The sequence below is a fragment of the Coregonus clupeaformis genome, chromosome 13 (assembly GCF_020615455.1).
Source record: "Coregonus clupeaformis isolate EN_2021a chromosome 13, ASM2061545v1, whole genome shotgun sequence".
Taxonomy (NCBI): Eukaryota; Metazoa; Chordata; class Actinopteri; order Salmoniformes; family Salmonidae; genus Coregonus; species Coregonus clupeaformis.
In genome coordinates, this window is record NC_059204.1 from 17,937,278 (window position 1) to 17,956,786 (window position 19,509).

General features: G+C 42.3%; 1 protein-coding gene across 4 annotated transcripts in view; it reads left to right on the top strand.

Annotated features, from left to right (window-relative positions):
* The window catches only part of LOC121579385 (DNA repair protein RAD51 homolog 3-like), a 34,385-nt gene extending 25,619 nt beyond the window's left edge, over positions 1-8,766 (top strand). For all 4 annotated transcript variants that reach the window (XM_041893948.2, XM_045224276.1, XM_041893950.2 and 1 more), the window contains 2 exons: positions 3,671-3,731; positions 8,563-8,766. In XM_041893948.2, the coding sequence (XP_041749882.1) occupies positions 3,671-3,731; positions 8,563-8,688 (187 nt within the window). In that variant the 3' untranslated portion in view covers positions 8,689-8,766. The remainder of the gene's footprint in view (positions 1-3,670; positions 3,732-8,562) is intronic.
* Positions 8,767-19,509: the final 10,743 nt, after the last annotated feature.

The following is a 19,509-nucleotide window of genomic DNA, read 5'->3' on the forward strand; positions in this document are numbered from 1 at the left end:
AATGGAGAAAATGCATCCCATAACATTCTAACATGGAAATAGCTGTTCTATCATTCAGCCTACAGTAGCAGCCAATTTGTGGTGTTCAATGTAGGCCTACATTCCATGAGACTTTTGAAGAAAAAAAATGCAGGCCTTAACCTGTTTATCCACTTGTCCTTCAAACAAGGAGGTACCTGAAAATGTTGTTTGATGCAAGAAACCACTTTACAAAATAAAATGCATTATTATTCCCATACCATTATTATAGAGAATCAGACAAATTATGCTTCCCTCTGCCTATTGGCTACTTAGCTTATTCAAGCCTGTCTCAAAATACAACACTGCCCCTTTTAAGACAAAAAAAAAGCTCTTTACCTGAGTCGCTTTTCAAAGATGTCTAGAAATGTATAAATGTTGTGCTCTCGTAGGAAGCAATCACTCCCCTATTGCTGACTACAAATTATATATAACTGGGCTAATGACTCACTAACTAGCAAAGGATATGAACATGTGGCTACATGTAGCTCTCGCTTTGATCTCAAAACAAGCGCATCTACTCACGACCGCTCATGCTGTAAACACAGTCCAGTTCAAAGTAAATGGCACAGATCCACATATGGCAATGGTCTGTTTGCATATAGGCCTACTGCAGCTCTGATTGTTTATGCCACACCGGTCTGTGTAGAGTACGGGCTGAGTAGTGTGTGACAATGCAATAGAATACTACTCCGATGCGTTCTGCCTACAACAAAATCTCTTGCATAGTTCGTTTTGTTTCGGTATGTTGCATTGAAAGTGGCTAATATTGCGTTGATTCGATCACAATTGCCACAGTAAAGGGAAACGTTGATAGTGTTAATAGGAAAAACTCTAGAACAGTGGCTTTTGTTGTAGGCAGAACACATCGGAGTAGGTTCAATCCAGTGTCCATTTATTTTGAAAACTCCACAAGTGCTCTACAGAACAACCTCTAGCCACACAACTGTTTGGCTGGTGCACACTTTAATTAAAGGCTAACTACACCGGTCCCCTGATGTGGTTTATGCATTGTGGTTTATGCATTGTTGTGGACTTTGAAAAACAACAATGGGATGTTCTATAAATAAATAAAAACTAGAGGAATTCAGTCCTTCTCCCCGCTTTCTATTTCTCCGTGGTGTAGTTTTGGTATCAAGTATCTTTTATTTTATTCTGCCCTCTAGAGGATTTTTCAGAAAAGAACACATGGCACTTTGAAATGTGCAATAAATACATTTTGCTCTTTTTATTTTAAGTCCCTTTTCTTTGCTGTTACAGTAAATCTATCCAAATCAATGTAAGAACACAAGGGCATGCTAATTTAAAAGATGGCTTGTCATTATTAGCCTGGTTCTGTATGGAATTGAGGTACATTATGGGACACAGGCCATTATCTGTTCAAATATTTTTTATTGAACACACACAAGAATGGTGTATAGGTATGAAAGACATGTGTACAGTTCTTATCTAAACATAAGAGAACAGACATGAACAACAAGACCCAGAGTTCTGGACACAAAACAAATATTACAAAACACGACATACAGAACAGGGACAGGTAGAAAGAAAAAGGGTAGATGTAACCCCCCCCACTTATACCCCCCTTTATCCCCCTATTCCACCCTATTCCCCTCCCGACTGCTCGAGTGTCGGGGCCAGCACACGCTGCCCAAAGGTATATATAAATATGACAATTGAGAGTGCGTTAAAAAGTATAAATTCACAGCACCGACTGGTCCAGGTAAGAGAGGAAAGGCTGCCAGATTTGATCAAATGTTGATAATTTATTGTTCAGAATATATCTAATTCTTTCTAAGTGTACAGTTTTTGCCACTTCGCTGAGCCATAATTTGGTAGAGGGCGCTTCCCTCCTTTTCCAAAACAACAATATTAATTTTTTTGCCGAGATGAGACTGTAAGAGATTAGTTGTTTTTGGGAGTTGGTTAATCCGTTTAGGGAGTCGGACACTCCCAGGATTATCAGAAGCGGGTCTGGGTCTATTGGAAGTCTCCAGAACTTCAGAGAGGACCCCAAATATTCCACACCAATAACCATACAGACTAGAGCATAGGGCAAAGCAGTGGAGTAGTGTACCCTGCTCAGCCTGACATTTATCACACATAGGGGATGTATCAGGAAATATCCTATGCAGTTTAGTTTTGGAGTAGTGTAATCTGTGTAATACCTTAAATTGTATGAGACGATGTCTGGAGTTAATGGAGCAGGTGTGGATATACTCCAAGCTATCCTCCCAGTCTGCCACCGAAATATCAGTCCCTAGTTCTTCCTCCCATTTTGCCTTAATGGCATCAGTAGAGGGTGCGCTAACAGATTGAAAAGCGTCATATAGACGAGATATCAGTTTGTCTGAGGTGGGGCATATTTTTATGCATCCGTCAAACATGGAAGGTTTAGCATTCTCAAATGTTGGGAGGTGTTTTCTAACATAGTCTCTAATTTGTAGGTATCTGAAAAAGTTACTTCTGGGAAGGTTATAAGTTTCCCTCAGCGCTTCAAAGGAAGCAAAGGTCCCTCCTATATATAAATCCCCTATGGTACTTATCCCCAACTCTCCCCATCGCTCAAAGGTGTTATCAAGGTTAGAGGGGGCAAAGGAGGGATTCCTGGCAACAGGGAGCATGAATGATATTGGTCTAAGCTCAAAGTGGGCTTTAATTTGCTTCCAGATTCGGACTGTGCTATTTATAATAGGATTGTTACGGTAAAGTGACATCTCCAGATTAACAGGTGACAAAATCACGGCACCAATAGAGAAGGGGACACTCCTCCCGCTCCATGCTAAGCCAGCTGGATGGCGGGGGTGCGTCATCCAGCAAAAACGTAACAGCGCGGAGGTTAGCGGCCCAATAGTAAAATATAAAATTTGGGAGAGACAATCCTCCTTCCATCTTGGATTTACATAGGTGTTTTTTACCTATCCTGTGTGTTTTATAATCCCAGATGAAAGGATTGATAATAGAGTCCAGTTGTTTATGAAATGATTTAGGTATGAATACTGGGATGTTCTGGTATAGGTAGAGCAGTTGTGGGAGGAAGACCATTTTAATGGCATTAATTCTTCCGAGCAGAGAAATTGGGAGAGTTCTCCAAAACTGTATGTTTGCCTTGAGATTTTGCATCAGAGAAGGGAAATTCTCTTTAAATAGTAAGGAGTATTGTTTGGTAACTACAATTCCAAGGTAGATACATTTTTCTGAAGATAACTTAACTGGAAGATGTTCTAGCCAGGAGGTGTTTTGCAACCGTATGGGCATTAATTCACTCTTGTTCCAATTTATTCTGTATCCCGAGAAGGTACCAAACAAATTAATCACCTCAAGAATAGCTGGAATACTAGCTTGGGGTTCTGTTACATAGAGGAGAATATCATCTGCGTATAGGGAAATCTTATTTAGAGTATCTTTAGTATTATAGCCGTGTATTGCTGAATGAGATCTGATCGCTTGAGCGAGAGGTTCAATAATTAGGGCGAAGAGCATAGGCGACAGCGCACAACCCTGCCTTGTCCCTCTGTGAAGGTTAAATCGGGGCGACATTGATTGGTTAGTGAGTTTTCTCGGGACACAGGCCATTATCAATTATCATTTTTGTTTTGTTCTAAACAAAAATGTGTTTAGTAACCTGTCCTCACCTGTTTCCTCCTCCTAGACTGGCATCCCTGTACAAGTCGCCCAGCCAAATGGAGGCCACAGTACCCTACCAGATAACTGTGAGTACACAACACTGGCTGTCTCCCAACACTCTCAAATGGCTTCCTTTCACCATCTCCTGTCCTTCATGATCAGTGATAGGTGAAAAGATTGGATAGTCCACTTCCACCAAATTGCTTTTATCTATCTTGTCCTTCCAAACCAGTGGTAATGAAGGAAAGGAGTTGGGCCAAATGTATGTTGTTTATGCAACTTTGTGTACAAACTATTGTGTACCTGGAAAACTGGAGGCATCGCCCCTGTGATGGAAGTCTTCCTGGAATGTTTACAGCCCCTAAAACCATTTTGGATATAATTTGATTACTGGGGGAAAATACACTATGTTGATGTATGACTGTGTATAATAAATATTGCAATGCCAAACGCTGTGGTTGAATTGAGCTTTAAGACTATATTAGAATAGGCTCATCCATCACCACACACCCCTATGAACCAATACTATAGACCCTACTTTGGTATCTGTCCTTCTGTTAGCTGTGTTATGAAAGCATCCATTTATCAGGGGCTGTGTGAGAATAATCAGGTTGTACTAATGGTCAAGCTCTGCCCCACGTGGTCTTTCATTTAATGCCAAGCAAGGCCACTTGTGGTGAGGTTTGCAAGTTGTCTGCTCATTTCAACCACTATTGGCTTTGTGACTGAGTTCCCTTTTACAAGACCCCCATTCTGTTCGACTGCAATCATGTGGAAAGAAAGCCAGGTTCACTTGGAGTCAATAAAAATTATATTCACGTGCTGTATCGGCAGGACAGTTGAAAAGGTGCACGTTCTGGCTGGGGATTTGAATGCAGGGAAACTAAAATCAGTTTCCCCTAATTTCTGACCATAACTCCATCCTCTTAATTCATGCATACGAGCAAAAACTTACAGGAATACCAGTGATGCTCTCAATACGGAAGTGGTCCAATGAAGCGGATGCTAAGCTACAGGACTGTTTCGCTAGCACAGATTGGAATTGAAGAGTTTACCACATACACTACCAGTCAAAAGTTTGGACACACCTACTCATTCAAGGGTTTTTCTTTATTTTTACTATTTTTTTACATTGTAGAATAATAGTGAATACATCAAAACTATGAAATAGCACATTGAATCATGTAGTAATAGTTCATATTTGAGATTCTTCAAATTGCCACCTTTGCCTTGATGACAGCTTTGCACACTCTTGGCATTCCCTCAACCAGCTTCATGAGGTAGTCACCTGGAATGCATTTAGATTAACAGGTGTGCCTTCTTAAAAGTTAATTTGTGGAATTTCTTTCCTTCTTAATGCGTTTGAGCCAATCAGTTGTGTTGTGACAAGGTGGGGGGGTATACAGAAGAGAGCCCTATTTGGTAAAAGACCAAGTCCATATTATGGCAAGAACAGCTCAAATAAGCAAAGAGAAACGACAGTCCATCATTACTTTAAGACATGAAGTTCAGTCAATCTGGAACATTTCAAGAACTTTGAAAGTTTCTTCAAGTGCAGTCGCAAAAACCATCAAGCGCTATGATGAAACTGTCTCTCATGAAACCGCCACAGGAATGGAAGACCCAAAGTTGCCTCTGCTGTAGAGGATAAGTTCATTAGAGTTACCAGCCTCAGAAAATGCAGCCCAAATAAATGCTTCAGAGCTCAAGTAACAGACACATCTCAACATTAACTGTTCAGAGGGGACTGTGTGAATCAGACCTTCATGGTCAACCTTCTGCAAAGAAGCCACTACTAAAGGATACAATAATAAGAAGAGACCTGCTTGGGCCAAGAAACATAAGCAATGGACATTAGACTGGTGGAAATTTGTCCTTTGGTCTGGAGTCCAAATTGGAGATATTTGGTTCAAACCGCTGTGTCTTTGTGAGACGCGGTGTGGGTGAACGGATGATCTCTGCATGTGTAGTTCCCACCGTAAAGCATGGAGGAGGAGGTGTTATGGTGTGGGGATGCTTTGCTGGTGACACTGTCTGTGATTTATTTAGAATTCAAGGCACACTTAACCAGCATGGCTACCACAGCATTCTGCAGCGATACGCCATCCCATCTGGTTTGGGCTTAGTGGGACTATCATTTGTTTTTCAACAGGACAATGACCCAACACACCTCCAGGCTGTGTAAGGGCTATTTGACCAAGAAGGAGAGTGATGGAGTGCTGCATCAGATGACCTGGCCGCCACAATCCCCCGACCTCAACCCAATTGAGATGGTTTGGGACGAGTCGGACCCCAGCGTGAAGGAAAAGCAGCCAACAAGTGCTCAGCATATGTGGGAACTCCTTCAAGACTGTTGGAAAAGCACTCCAGGTGAAGCTGGTTGAGAGAATGCCAAGTGTGCAAAGCTGTCATCAAGGCAAAGGGTGGCTATTTGAAGAATCTCAAATATAAAATATATTTTGATTTGTTTAATACTTTTTTTGATTACTACATGATTCCATATGTGTTATTTCATAGTTTTGATGTCTTCACTATTATTCTACAATTTAAAAAATAAAGAAAAACCCTTGAACGTGTAGGTGTGTCCAAACCTTGACTGGTACTGTAAGTCACCCCTTCATTAATAAGTGCATCGACAACGTAGTCCCCACAGTGACCGTACGTACCCTAACCAAAAGCCATGGATTACAGGCAACATCCGTAAAGGCTAGAGCTGCCGCTTTCAATGAGCGGGACACAAATCCAGACGCTTATAAGAAATCCCGCTACGCCCTCTGACGAACCATCAAACAGGCAAAGTGTCAATACAGGACTAAGATCTAATCCTACTACACCGGCTCTCACACTCGTCGGATGTGGCAGGGCTTACAAACTGTCATGGATTACAAAGGGAAACCCAGCTGCGAGCTGCCCAGTGACGCGAGCCGACCATGCGAGCTAAATGCCTTCTATGCTCGCATCGAGGCAAGAAACACTGAACTATGCATGAGAGCACCAGCAGTTCTGGACGACTGTGTGATCACGCTCTCCGTAGCTGATGTGAGGAAGACCTTTTAAACAGGTTAACATCCACAAGGCCGCAGGGACAGACGGATTACCAGGACGCGTACTTAGAGCATGCGCTGACCAGCTGGCACATGTCTTCGCTGACATTTTCAACCACTCCCTGACCCAGTCTGTAATACCCATATGTTTCAAGCAGACCATCATCCCAGACACCCTGGACCCACTCCAATTAGCATACAGTCCAAACAGATCCACAAATGACGCAATCTCTATTGCACTCCACACTGCCCTTTCCCACCTGGACAAAAGGAACACCAACATGAGAATGCTGTTCATTGACTACAGCTCAGCATTCAACACAATTGTGCCCTACAAGCTCATCACTAAGCTAAGGACCCTGGGATTAATCACCTCCCTCTGCAATTGGATACTGGTCTTTCTGACGGGCCGCCCCCAGGTGGTGAGGGTAGGCAAAAATCCATCCGCCAGGCTAACCCTCAACACGAGGGCCCCTCGGGTGCGTGCTTAACCCCCTCCTGTACTCTCTGTTCAACCACGACTGCGTGACTCCAACACTATCATTACATTTGCTGACGACACGACTGTGGTAGGCCTGATCACCGACAACAGGGAGGAGGTCAGAGGCCTGGCAGTGTGGTGCCAGGACAACAACCTCTCCCTCAACGTTGGCAAGACAAAGGAGCCGATCATAGACTACAGGAAACGGAAGGCCGAGCACGCCCCCATTCACATCGACGGGACTGTAGTGGAGACTGTCGAGCGCTTCAAGTTCCTCGGTGTCCACATCACTAAGGACCTATCATGGTCCAAACACACCACCACAGTCGTGAAGAGGGCGCGACAACGCCTCTTCACCCTCAGGAGGCTGAAAAGATTTGGCATGGGCCCTCAGATCCTCAAAGTTATACAGCTGCACCATTGAGAGCATCTTGACTGGCTCCATCACCGCTTGGAATGGCAACTGCTCGGCATCCGACCGCAAGGTGCTACAGAGGGTAGTGCGTACAGCCCAGTACATCACTGGGGCCAAGCTCCCTGTCATCTAGGACCACTATACCAGGTGGTCAGAGGAAGGCCCTAAAAATTGTCAAAGATTCCAGCCACCCAAGTTATAGTTTGTTCTCTCTCCTCCCTCATGGAAACGGTACTGGAGTGCCATGTCTGGGACCAAAAGGCTCCAGAACAGTTAATCAAATGGCTATCCGGACTTTCTGCTTTTCACCCCTAACTACATGTACATAGTACTTCAATTAATCACCTAACCAAACCTACATGTACATATTACCTCACTCAGTCATCCCAACTATCTCGTACCCCAGTACACTGACTCAGTACCGGAACTCCTTGTATGTAGCTTTTATATAGCCTTGTTATAGTTATTTTGTGTTGCTGTTTTCTTTTGATCTATTTTCTAACTTTTTAACTGCATTTTTGGGAAAGGGCTCGTAAGTAAGCTTTTCATGGTAAAGTCTACACTTGTTGTATTCGGCGCATGTGACCAATAACATTTGATTTCATGATCTAAACCTTCTTGGTGGCTATCGCTACAAATGTCCATAATACACACACAAAATACTGAGTAGAAGGAAAAAGCTCAGACCTGCAGAGCAATCTAAGGTATTGCACCCCATAGGGAAACATCATTTACCAGCCACGTAGAGCGCTATTAAAGTTTCATAACATATTTGACGTTGCTTATGGTTATGTACTTTTAGAAACCTAATTCCTACATGTCTGTCATGAGTTTTATCTTAATATATTATGTAATGCACCTAGAAATGTTTTTACTTTGACTGATTTTATATAATGATTTTGTTGTTAACTGATTTATACAACCCCACTGAGGGAATAAATCGGTATGCTTTATCTTTGGACAATTCTTCACTCCAGGGTCAAGGCTTTCGAGACGCGCCCCCCTCAGACCAACCAAAGGCCTCAGCTGACCCCTCTGTGAGCCAATCGGGAAGCTTGAGCAAGCGTCCCCGGATGGAAGAGGACCAGTCTACAAGAATGTAGGAAATGAGTGGTTGTAGACCATGAATGTGAAATATTGTTTTGTTTGAAAGGTAATATACTTAGGAAAACAAAACCCAATATACTCTTGTCTGCACAGTTCTTTGTTGCTGAATACTTTGCTCAACACAATGTACAGTATTTACACTGAGTTGAAATACAATATTTGCCTCTGTCAATAGCTGCCCTGTAATTACTGCATTTTATACTATCATGTACAGGTAACTGCCAAAATAAAGGAAACAAACACCAACATAGTGTCTTAATAGGGCGTTGGGCCACCACAAGCTGCCAGAACAGCTTCAATGCGCCTTGACATAAATTCTACCAATGACTGTATATACTGTATGAATGGACAAAGCCATCGATCACGTGACACCATTAATTCCTATGTGAAGACTCAATAGCGCATTGAAGACAAATTAAGTCGGTTAAGATGGCGTCGCATGGAGGCATAACATGCTCAGTTTGAGTTGCTCCAGGAAGTGCCATTGCAGGCTAGCTCAGTGCTGCCCCCTCTCATTGAGTAAAGGCTTCCCTTCCGCATGCTTTGGTTTGGCTGCCGCCTAGGCGAACTTGGCTAGGCGAACCGAACGAGTGTGCTCGCAGACCTTCGCATGAAAAGACCTTAGCTTGAAACACCGTAGCCAGGATACACTTCCTCAAAATAGTCAGAATTAAGATCTTAGTCGCACAATTTTACATCAAACTAGGATGTTTGGTGCAGTATTTCTCAAGTGAAAAAATGTGCATGAAAACGAGTCGTCAATCGTTGAATGACAAGTTCTTAATTGAAGAATCCCTACTGTTGACCAATCAATGACGATGGGGCGTCGACTTCGGCTTCCGAACTTTAGCTTGCCTCAAATTATTTTTGTGTATGAACAGCAGAAAAAACCTTTGCCGGAGGCCAAAACAAACATAGTGTAACGGTTTTCAGCTTAATTAAATAGTACCCACAAATCACCAGTCTCAACGTCAACAATGAAGAGGCAACTCCGGGATGCTGACCTTCTAGGCAGAGTTGCAAAGAAAAAGCCATATCTCAGACTGGCCAATAAAAAGAAAAGATTAAGATGGGCAGTCTGAGATATGGCTTTTTCTTTGCAACTCTGCCTAGAAGGTCAGCATCCCGGAGTCGCCTCTTCACTGTTGACGTTGAGACTGGTGTTTTGCAGGTACTATTTAATGAAGCTGCCAGTTGAGGACCTGTGAGGCGCCTGTTTCTCTTGCTCAGTTGTGCACCGGGGCCTCCCACTCCTCTTTATATTCTGGTTAGAGCCAGTTTGCGCTGTTCTGTGAAGGGAGTAGTACTCAGCGTTGTACGAGATCTTCATTTTCTTGGCAATTTCTCACATGGAATAGCCTTCATTTCTCAGAACAAGAATAGACTGACGAGTTTCATAAGAAAGTTATTTGTTTCTGGCCATTTTGAGCCTGTAAACGAACCCACAATTGCTGATGCTCCAGATACTCAACTAGTCTCAAGAAGGCCAGTTTTATTGCTTCTTTAATCAGCACAACAGTTTTCAGCTGTGCTAACATAATTGCAAAAGGGTTTTCTAATGATCAATTAGCCTTTTTAAAATGATATACTTGGATTAGCAAACACAACGTGCCATTGGAACACAGGACTGATGGTTGCTGATAATGGTCCTCTGTACGCCTATGTAGATATTCCATAAAAAAATCAGCCGTTCCAGCTACAATAGCATTTACAACATTAACAATGTCTACACTGTATTTCCGATCAATTTTATGTTATTTTAATGGACCAAGAAATTGCTTTTCTTTCGAAAACCCCAAAGTTTTGAATGGTTGTGTGTGTGTGTGTGTGTGTGTGTGTGTGTGTATATATATACAGTGGGGGAAAAAAGTATTTAGTCAGCCACCAATTGTGAAAGTTCTCCCACTTAAAAGATGAGAGAGGCCTGTAATTTTCATCATAGGTACACGTCAACTATGACAGACAAATTGAGAAAACAAAATACAGAAAATCACATTGTAGGATTTTTAATGAATTTATTTGCAAATTATGGTGGAAAATAAGTATTTGGTCACCTACAAACAAGCAAGATTTCTGGCTCTAACAGACATGTAACTTCTTCTTTAAGAGGCTCCTCTGTCCTCCACTCGTTACCTGTATTAATGGCACCTGTTTGAACTAGTTATCAGTATAAAATACACCTGTCACAACCTCAAACAGTCACACTACAAACTCCACTATGGCCAAGACCAAAGAGCTGTCAAAGGACACCAGAAACAAAATTGTAGACCTGCACCAGGCTGGGAAGACTGAATCTGCAATAGGTAAGCAGCTTGGTTTGAAGAAATCAACTGTGGGAGCAATTATTAGGAAATGGAAGACATACAAGACCACTGATAATCTCCCTCGATCTGGGGCTCCACGCAAGATCTCACCCCGTGGGGTCAAAATGATCACAAGAACGGTGAGCAAAAATCCCAGAACCACACGGGGGGACCTAGTGAATGACCTGCAGAGAGCTGGGACCAAAGTAACAAAGCCTACCATCAGTAACACACTACGCCGCCAGGGACTCAAATCCTGCAGTGCCAGACGTGTCCCCCTGCTTAAGCCAGTACATGTCCAGGCCCGTCTGAAGTTTGCTAGAGTGCATTTGAATGATCCAGAAGAGGATTGGGACAATGTCATATGTTCAGATGAAACCAAAATATAACTTTTTGGTAAAAACTCAACTCGTCGTGTTTGGAGGACAAAGAATGCTGAGTTGCATCCAAAGAACACCATACCTACTGTGAAGCATGGGGGTGGAAACATCATGCTTTGGGGCTGTTTTTCTGCAAAGGGACCAGGACGACTGATCCGTGTAAAGGAAAGAATGAATGGGGCCATGTATCGTGAGATTTTGAGTGAAAACCTCCTTCCATCAGCAAGGGCATTGAAGATGAAACGTGGCTGGGTCTTTCAGCATGACAATGATCCCAAACACACCGCCTGGGCAACGAAGGAGTGGCTTCATAAGAAGCATTTCAAGGTCCTGGAGTGGCCTAGCCAGTCTCCAGATCTCAACCCCATAGAAAATCTTTGGAGGGAGTTGAAAGTCCGTGTTGCCCAGCGACAGCCCCAAAACATCACTGCTCTAGAGGAGATCTGCATGGAGGAATGGGCCAAAATACCAGCAACAGTGTGTGAAAACCTTGTGAAGACTTACAGAAAACGTTTGACCTGTGTCATTGCCAACAAAGGGTATATAACAAAGTATTGAAAAACTTTTGTTATTGACCAAATACTTATTTTCCACCATAATTTGCAAATAAATTCATTAAAAATCCTACAATGTGATTTTCTGGGGGAAAAAATCTCATTTTGTCTGTCATAGTTGACGTGTACCCATGATGAAAATTACAGGCCTCTCTCATCTTTTTAAGTGGGAGAACTTGCACAATTGGTGGCTGACTAAATACTTTTTTTCCCCACTGTATGTGTGTGTGTGTGTGTGTGTATGTGTGTGTGTGTGTGTGTGTGTGTGTGTGTGTGTGTATATATATATATATATATATATATATATATATATATATATATATATATATATATATATATATATATATATATATATATATACACACACACACAGTGGGGAGAACAAGTATTTGATACACTGCTGATTTTGCAGGTTTTCCTACTTACAAAGCATGTAGAGGTCTAATTTTTATCATAGGTACACTTCAACTGTGAGACACGGAATCTAAAACAAAAATCCAGAAAATCACATTATGATTTGTAAGAAATTAATTTGCATTTTATTGCATGACATAAGTATTTGATCACCTACCAATCAGTAAGAATTCCGGCTCTCACAGACCTGTTAGTTTTTCTTTAAGAAGCCCTCCTGTTCTCCACTCATTACCTGTATTAACTGCACCTGTTTGAACTTGTTACCTGTATAAAAGACACCTGTCCACACACTCAATCAAACAGACTCCAACCTCTCCGCAATGGCCAAGACCAGAGAGCTGTGTAAGGACATCAGGGATAAAATTGTAGACCTGCACAAGGCTGGGATGGGCTACAGGACAATAGGCAAGCAGCTTGGTGAGAAGGCAACAACTGTTGGCGCAATTATTAGAAAATTGAATAAGTTCAAGATGACGGTCAATCACCCTCAGTCTGGGGCTCCATGCAAGATCTCACCTCGTGGGGCATCAATGATCGGGAGGAAGGTGAGGGATCAGCCCAGAACTACACGACAGGACCAGGTCAATGACCTGAAGAGAGCTGGGACCACAGTCTCAAAGAAAACCATTAGTAACACACTACGCCGTCATAGATTAAAATCCTGCAGCGCACGCAAGGTCCCCCTGCTCAAGCCAGCGCATGTCCAGGCCCGTCTGAAATTTGCCAATGACCATCTGGATGATCCAGATGAGGAATGGGAGAAGGTCATGTGGTCTGATGAGACAAAAATAGAGCTTTTTGGTCTAAACTCCACTCGCCGTGTTTGGAGGAAGAAGGATGAGTACAACCCCAAGAACACCATCACTGTTTAAATAAACCTACCATTAAAATTATAGACTGATCATGTCTTTGTCAGTGGGCAAACGTACAAAATCAGCAGGGGATCAAATACTTTTTTCCCTCACTGTGTGTGTGTGTGTGTGTGTGTGTGTGTGTGTACACTCACACACTCACTACCAGTCAAAAGTTTTAGAACACCTACTCATTCAAGGGTTTTTCTTTTCTTTTTACTATTTTCTACATTGTAGATTAGTAGTGAAGATATCAAAACTATGAAATAACACATATGGAATCATGTAGTAACAAAAAAAGTGAGGGAAAAAAGTAACAACAAAATATATTTGAGATTCTTCAAATAGCCACCCTTTGCCTTGATGACAACTTTGCACACTCTTGGCATTCTCTCAACCAGATTCATGAGGTAGTCACCTGGAATGCATTTCAATTACATTTTACATTTTAGTCATTTAGCAGACGCTCTTATCCAGAGCGACTTACAGTTAGTGAGTGCATACATTTTTTTTTTTTTCATACTGGTCCTCCGTGGGAATCGAACCAACAACCCTGGCGTTGCAAGCGCCATGGTCTACCAACTGAGCTACACGGGACTTTAAGAAACAGCTGTGCGTTCTTAAAAGTTAAGTAGTGGAATTTCTTTCCTCCTTAATGCATTTGAGCAAATCAGTTGTGTTGTGACGGGGGGGGGGGGGGTATACAGAAGATAGCCCTATTTGGTAAAAGACCAAGTCCATATTTTGGCAAGAACAGCTCAAATAAGCGAAGAGAAACGACAGTCCATCATTACTTTAAGACATGAAGGTCTTTCAATACGGAACATTTCAAGAACTGAAAGTTTCTTCAAGTGCAGTCGCAAAAACCATCAAGCGCTATGATGAAACTGGCTCTCATGAGGACCGCCACAGGAATGGAAGACCCAGAGTTATAATAGGATAAGTTCATTAGAGTTACCAGCCTCAGAAATTACAGCCCAAATTAATGCTTCAGAGTTCAAGTAACAGACACATCTAAACATCAACTGTTCAGAGGAGACTGTGTGAGTCAGGCCTTCATGGTTGAATTGCTGCAAAGAAACCACTACGAAAGGACACCAATAAGAAGAACAGACTTGCTTGGGCCAAGAAACACGAGCAATGGATTAGACCATTAGACCGGTTGAAATGTGTCCTTTGGTCTGGAGACCAAATTGGTGATTTTTGGTTTCAACCGCCGTGTCTTTGTGAGACGCGGTGTGGGTGAACAGATGATCTCCATGTGTTTTTCCCACTGTAAAGCATGGAGGAGGAGGTGTTATGGTGTGGGGGTGCTTTGCTGGTGACACTGTGATTTTATTTAGAATGCAAGGCACACTTAACCAGCATGGCTACCACAGCATTCTGCAGCGATACGCCATCCCATCTGGTTCGGGCTTAGTGGGACTATCGTTTTGTTTTTCAACAGGACAATGACCCAACACATCTCCAGGCTGTGTAAGGGCTATTTTACCAAGAAGGAGAGTGATGGAGTGCTGCATCAGATGACCCGGCCTCCACAATCCCCCGACCTCAACCCAATTGAGATGGTTTGGGATGAGTCGGACCGCAGAGTGAAGGAAAAGCAGCCAACAAGTGCTCAGCATATGTGGGAACTCCTTCAAGACTGTTGGAAAAGCATTCCAGGTGAAGCTGGTTGAGAGAATGCCAAGATTGTGCAAAGCTGTCATCAAGGCAAAGGGTGGCTATTTGAAGAATCTCAACTATAAAATATATTTTGATTTGTGTAACACTTTTTTGGTTACTACATGATTCCATATGTGTTATTTCATAGTTTTGATGTCTTCACTATTATTCTACAATGTAGAAAATAGTAAAAATAAAGAAAAACCCTTGAATGAGTAGGTGTTCTAAAACTTTTGACCGGTAGTGTGTGTATGTGTATATACAGTTGAAGTCGGAGGTTTACATACACTTAGGTTGGAGTCATTAAAACTTGTTTTTCAACCACTCCACAAATTTCTTGTTAACAAACTATAGTTTTGGCAAGTTGGTTAGGACATCTACTTTGTGCATGACTCAAGTAATTTTTCCAACAATTGTTTACAGACAGATTATTTCACTTATAATTCACTGTATCACAATTCCAGTGGGTCAGAAGTTTACATACACTAAATTGACTGTGCCTTTTAAACAGCTTGGAAAATTCCAGAAAATGATGTCATGCCTTTAGAAGCTTCTGATAGGCTAATTGACATCATTTGAGTCAATTGGAGGTGTACCTGTGGATGTATTTCAAGGCCTACCTTCAAACTCTGTGCCTTCAAAAGAAATCAGCCAAGACCTCAGAAGAAAATGTGTAGACCTCCACAAGTCTGGTTCATCCTTGGGAGCAATTTCCAAACGCCTGAAGGTACCACGTTCATCTGTACAAACAATAGTACGCAAGTATAAACACCATGGGACCACGCAGCCATCATACCGCTCAGGAAGGAGACGCGTTCTGTCTCCTAGAGATTAACGTACTTTGGTGCGAAAAGTGCAAATCAATCCCAGAATAACAGCAAAGGACCTTGCGAAGATGCTGGAGGAAACAGGTACAAAAGTATCTTTATCCACAGTAAAACAAGTCCTATATTGACATAACCTGAAAGGCCGCTCAGCAAGGAAGAAGCCACTGCTCCAAAACTGCCATAAAAAAGGCAGACTACGGTTTGCAACTGCACATGGGGACAAAGATCGTACTTTTTGGAGAAATGTCCTCTGGTCTGAAAATAGAACTGTTTGGCCATAATGACCATCGTTATGTTTGGAGGAAAAAGGGGGATGCTTGCAAGCTGAAGAACACCATCCCAACCGTGAAGCACAGGGGTGGCAGCATCATGCTGTGGGGGTGCTTTGCTGCAGGAGGGACTGGTTCACTTCACAAAATAGATGGCATCATGAGGAAGGGAAATTATGTGGATATATTGAAGCAACATCTCAAGACATCAGTCAGGAAGTTAAAGCTTGGTCGCAAATGGGTCTTCCAAATGGACAATGACCCCAATCATACTTCCGAAGTTGTGGCAAAATGGCTTAAGGACAACAAAGTCAAGGTATTGGAGTGGCCATCACAAAGCCCTGACCTCAATCCTATAGAAAATGTGTGGGCAGAACTGAAAAAGCGTGTGCGAGCAAGGAGGCCTGCAAACCTGACTCAGTTACACCAGCTCTGTCAGGAGGAATGGGCCAAAATTCACCCAACTTATTGTGGGAAGCTTGTGGAAGGCTACCTGAAACGTTTGACCCAAGTTAAACAGTTTAAAGGCAATGCAGTGGGGGAAAAAAAGTATTTAGTCAGCCACCAATTGTGCAAGTTCTCCCACTTAAAAAGATGAGAGAGGCCTGTCATTTTCATCATAGGTACACGTCAACTATGATAGACAAAATGAGAAAAATAAATCCAGAAAATCACATTGTAGGATTTTTAATGAATTTATTTGCAAATCATGGTGGAAAATAAGTATTTGGTCAATAACAAAAGTTTCTCAATACTTTGTTATATACCCTTTGTTGGCAATGACACAGGTCAAACGTTTTCTGTAAGTCTTCACAAGGTTTTCACACACTGTTGCTGGTATTTTGGCCCATTCCTCCATGCAGATCTCCTCTAGAGCAGTGATGTTTTGGGGCTGTCGCTGGGCAACACGGACTTTCAACTCCCTCCAAAGATTTTCTATGGGGGTTGAGATCTGGAGACTGGCTAGGCCACTCCAGGACCTTGAAATGCTTCTTACGAAGCCACTCCTTCGTTGCCCGGGCGGTGTGTTTGGGATCATTGTCATGCTGAAAGACCCAGCCACATTTCATCTTCAATGCCCTTGCTGATGGAAGGAGGTTTTCACTCAAAATCTCACAATACATGGCCCCATTCATTCTTTCCTTTACACGGATCAGTCGTCCTGGTCCCTTTGCAGAAAAACAGCCCCAAAGCATGATGTTTCCACCCCCATGCTTCACAGTATGTATGGTGTTCTTTGGATGCAACTCAGCATTCTTTGTCCTCCAAACACGACAAGTTGAGTTTTTACCAAAAAGTTATATATTGGTTTCATCTGACCATATGACATTCTCCCAATCCTCTTCTGGATCATCCAAATGCACTCTAGCAAACTTCAGACGGGCCTGGACATGTACTGGCTTAAGCAGGGGGACATGTCTGGCACTGCAGGATTTGAGTCCCTGGCGGCGTAGTGTGTTACTGATGGTAGGCTTTGTTACTTTGGTCCCAGCTCTCTGCAGGTCATTCACTAGGTCCCCCCGTGTGGTTCTGGGATTTTTGCTCACCGTTCTTGTGATCATTTTGACCCCACGGGGTGAGATCTTGCGTGGAGCCCCAGATCGAGGGAGATTATCAGTGGTCTTGTATGTCTTCCATTTCCTAATAATTACTCCCACAGTTGATTTCTTCAAACCAAGCTGCTTACCTATTGCAGATTCAGTCTTCCCAGCCTGGTGCAGGTCTACAATTTTGTTTCTGGTGTCCTTTGACAGCTCTTTGGTCTTGGCCATAGTGGAGTTTGGAGTGTGACTGTTTGAGGTTGTGGACAGGTGTATTTTATACTGATAACAAGTTCAAACAGGTGCCATTAATACAGGTAACGAGTGGAGGACAGAGGAGCCTCTTAAAGAAGAAGTTACAGGTCTGTGAGAGCCAGAAATCTTGCTTGTTTGTAGGTGACCAAATACTTATTTTCCACCATCATTTGCAAAGAAATTCATTAAAAATCCTACAATGTGATTTTCTGGAGAAAAAAATTCTCATTTTGTCTGTCATAGTTGACGTATACCTATGATGAAAATTACAGGCCTCATCTTTTTAAGTGGGAGAACTTGCACAATTGGTGGCTGACTAAATACTTTTTTCCCCCACTGTATGTAAATTTCTGACCCACTGGGAATGTGATGAAAGAAATAAAAGCTGAAATAAATCATTCTCTCTACTATTATTCTGACATTTCACATTCTTAAAATGAAGTGGTGATCCTAACTGACCTAAGACAGGGACTTTTACTAGGATTAAATGTCAAGAATTGTGGAAAAACTGAGTTAAATGTATTTGGCTAAGGTGTATGTGAACTTCAGACTTCAACTGTATATATGCGTGTGTGTGTGTGTGTGTGTATACACAAAAGTTTGTGGACACCTTCATATTATTGGATTCGGCTATTTCAGTCACTCCCGTTGCTGACGTGTATAAAATCGAGCACACGGCCATGCAATCGCCATAGACAAACATTGTCAGTAGAATGGCCTTACTAAAGAGCTCAGTGACTTTCTGCCCTGCTAGAGCTGCCCCGGTCAACTGTAAGTGGAAACGTCTAGGAGCAACAACGGCTCAGCCACGGGACCTCCGAGTGCTGAAGAGTGTAATGTGTAAAATTTGTCTGTCCTCGGTTGCAACACTCCTACAGAGTTCCAAACTGCCTCTGGAAGCAACGTCAGCACAAGAACTGTTTGTCGGGAGCTTCATGAAATGGGTTTCCATGGCCGAGCAGCCACACAAGCCTAAGCTCACCATGCGCAATGCCAAGCATCGGCTGGAGTGATGTAAAGCTCGACGCCATTGTACTCTGGAGCAGTGGAAACGCATTCTCCGGAGTGATGAATCATGCTTAACCATCTGGCATAGGGCTGGGCGATATGTCCTAAAAATCGACAATTTTTAAAATGTTTTCTCTAAATAAGTTTTGCTGTACATCTAAGTAAAATACACTGCATTTCAAACAGTCAGCAATTATCAAATTAATTCAGAGATTGGGAAATTATACCAAAACTAAATATAAGCCTTTCACAACCATAATACCCGCTAATTATTTTAAATAGCTGCTTTTTTGCAATAATCACTGATCTGGCTTTCAATTCCGTCTATGAAAAGGCCCTTTTTGTTACAAATTTATCCAGAATCATTCATAATGCACATTCACTAATAATAACTAACTTCTTGTAGCAGGCATTATAGAAAATTAACACAGGTCTCATAAACAATTTCTCGAGCACAAGCCCACGTGCTAGTGAGCTAATCTTTATATTTCAAGTTTAGCCAACTTGGATCTATTTGCTAGCTAAGGCAGAACGGTTGAATTGTTATGAACACACCCTTCTCTCTGTCTCCAACTGTGTAAACAGCATGCTAGCCTGTCCACTTTGTTCAGATGTTGAAATCAAGTGGCCTACCTTATTTCTCTGAATGAGAACGAGTTGCCAATTCCTTTTACAAATGCATATTTTTAGCTAGTATAACAGTCTTTGGCTGAAATGCTGCTATAGCTGTACTGCAATGACAAGCGTGAC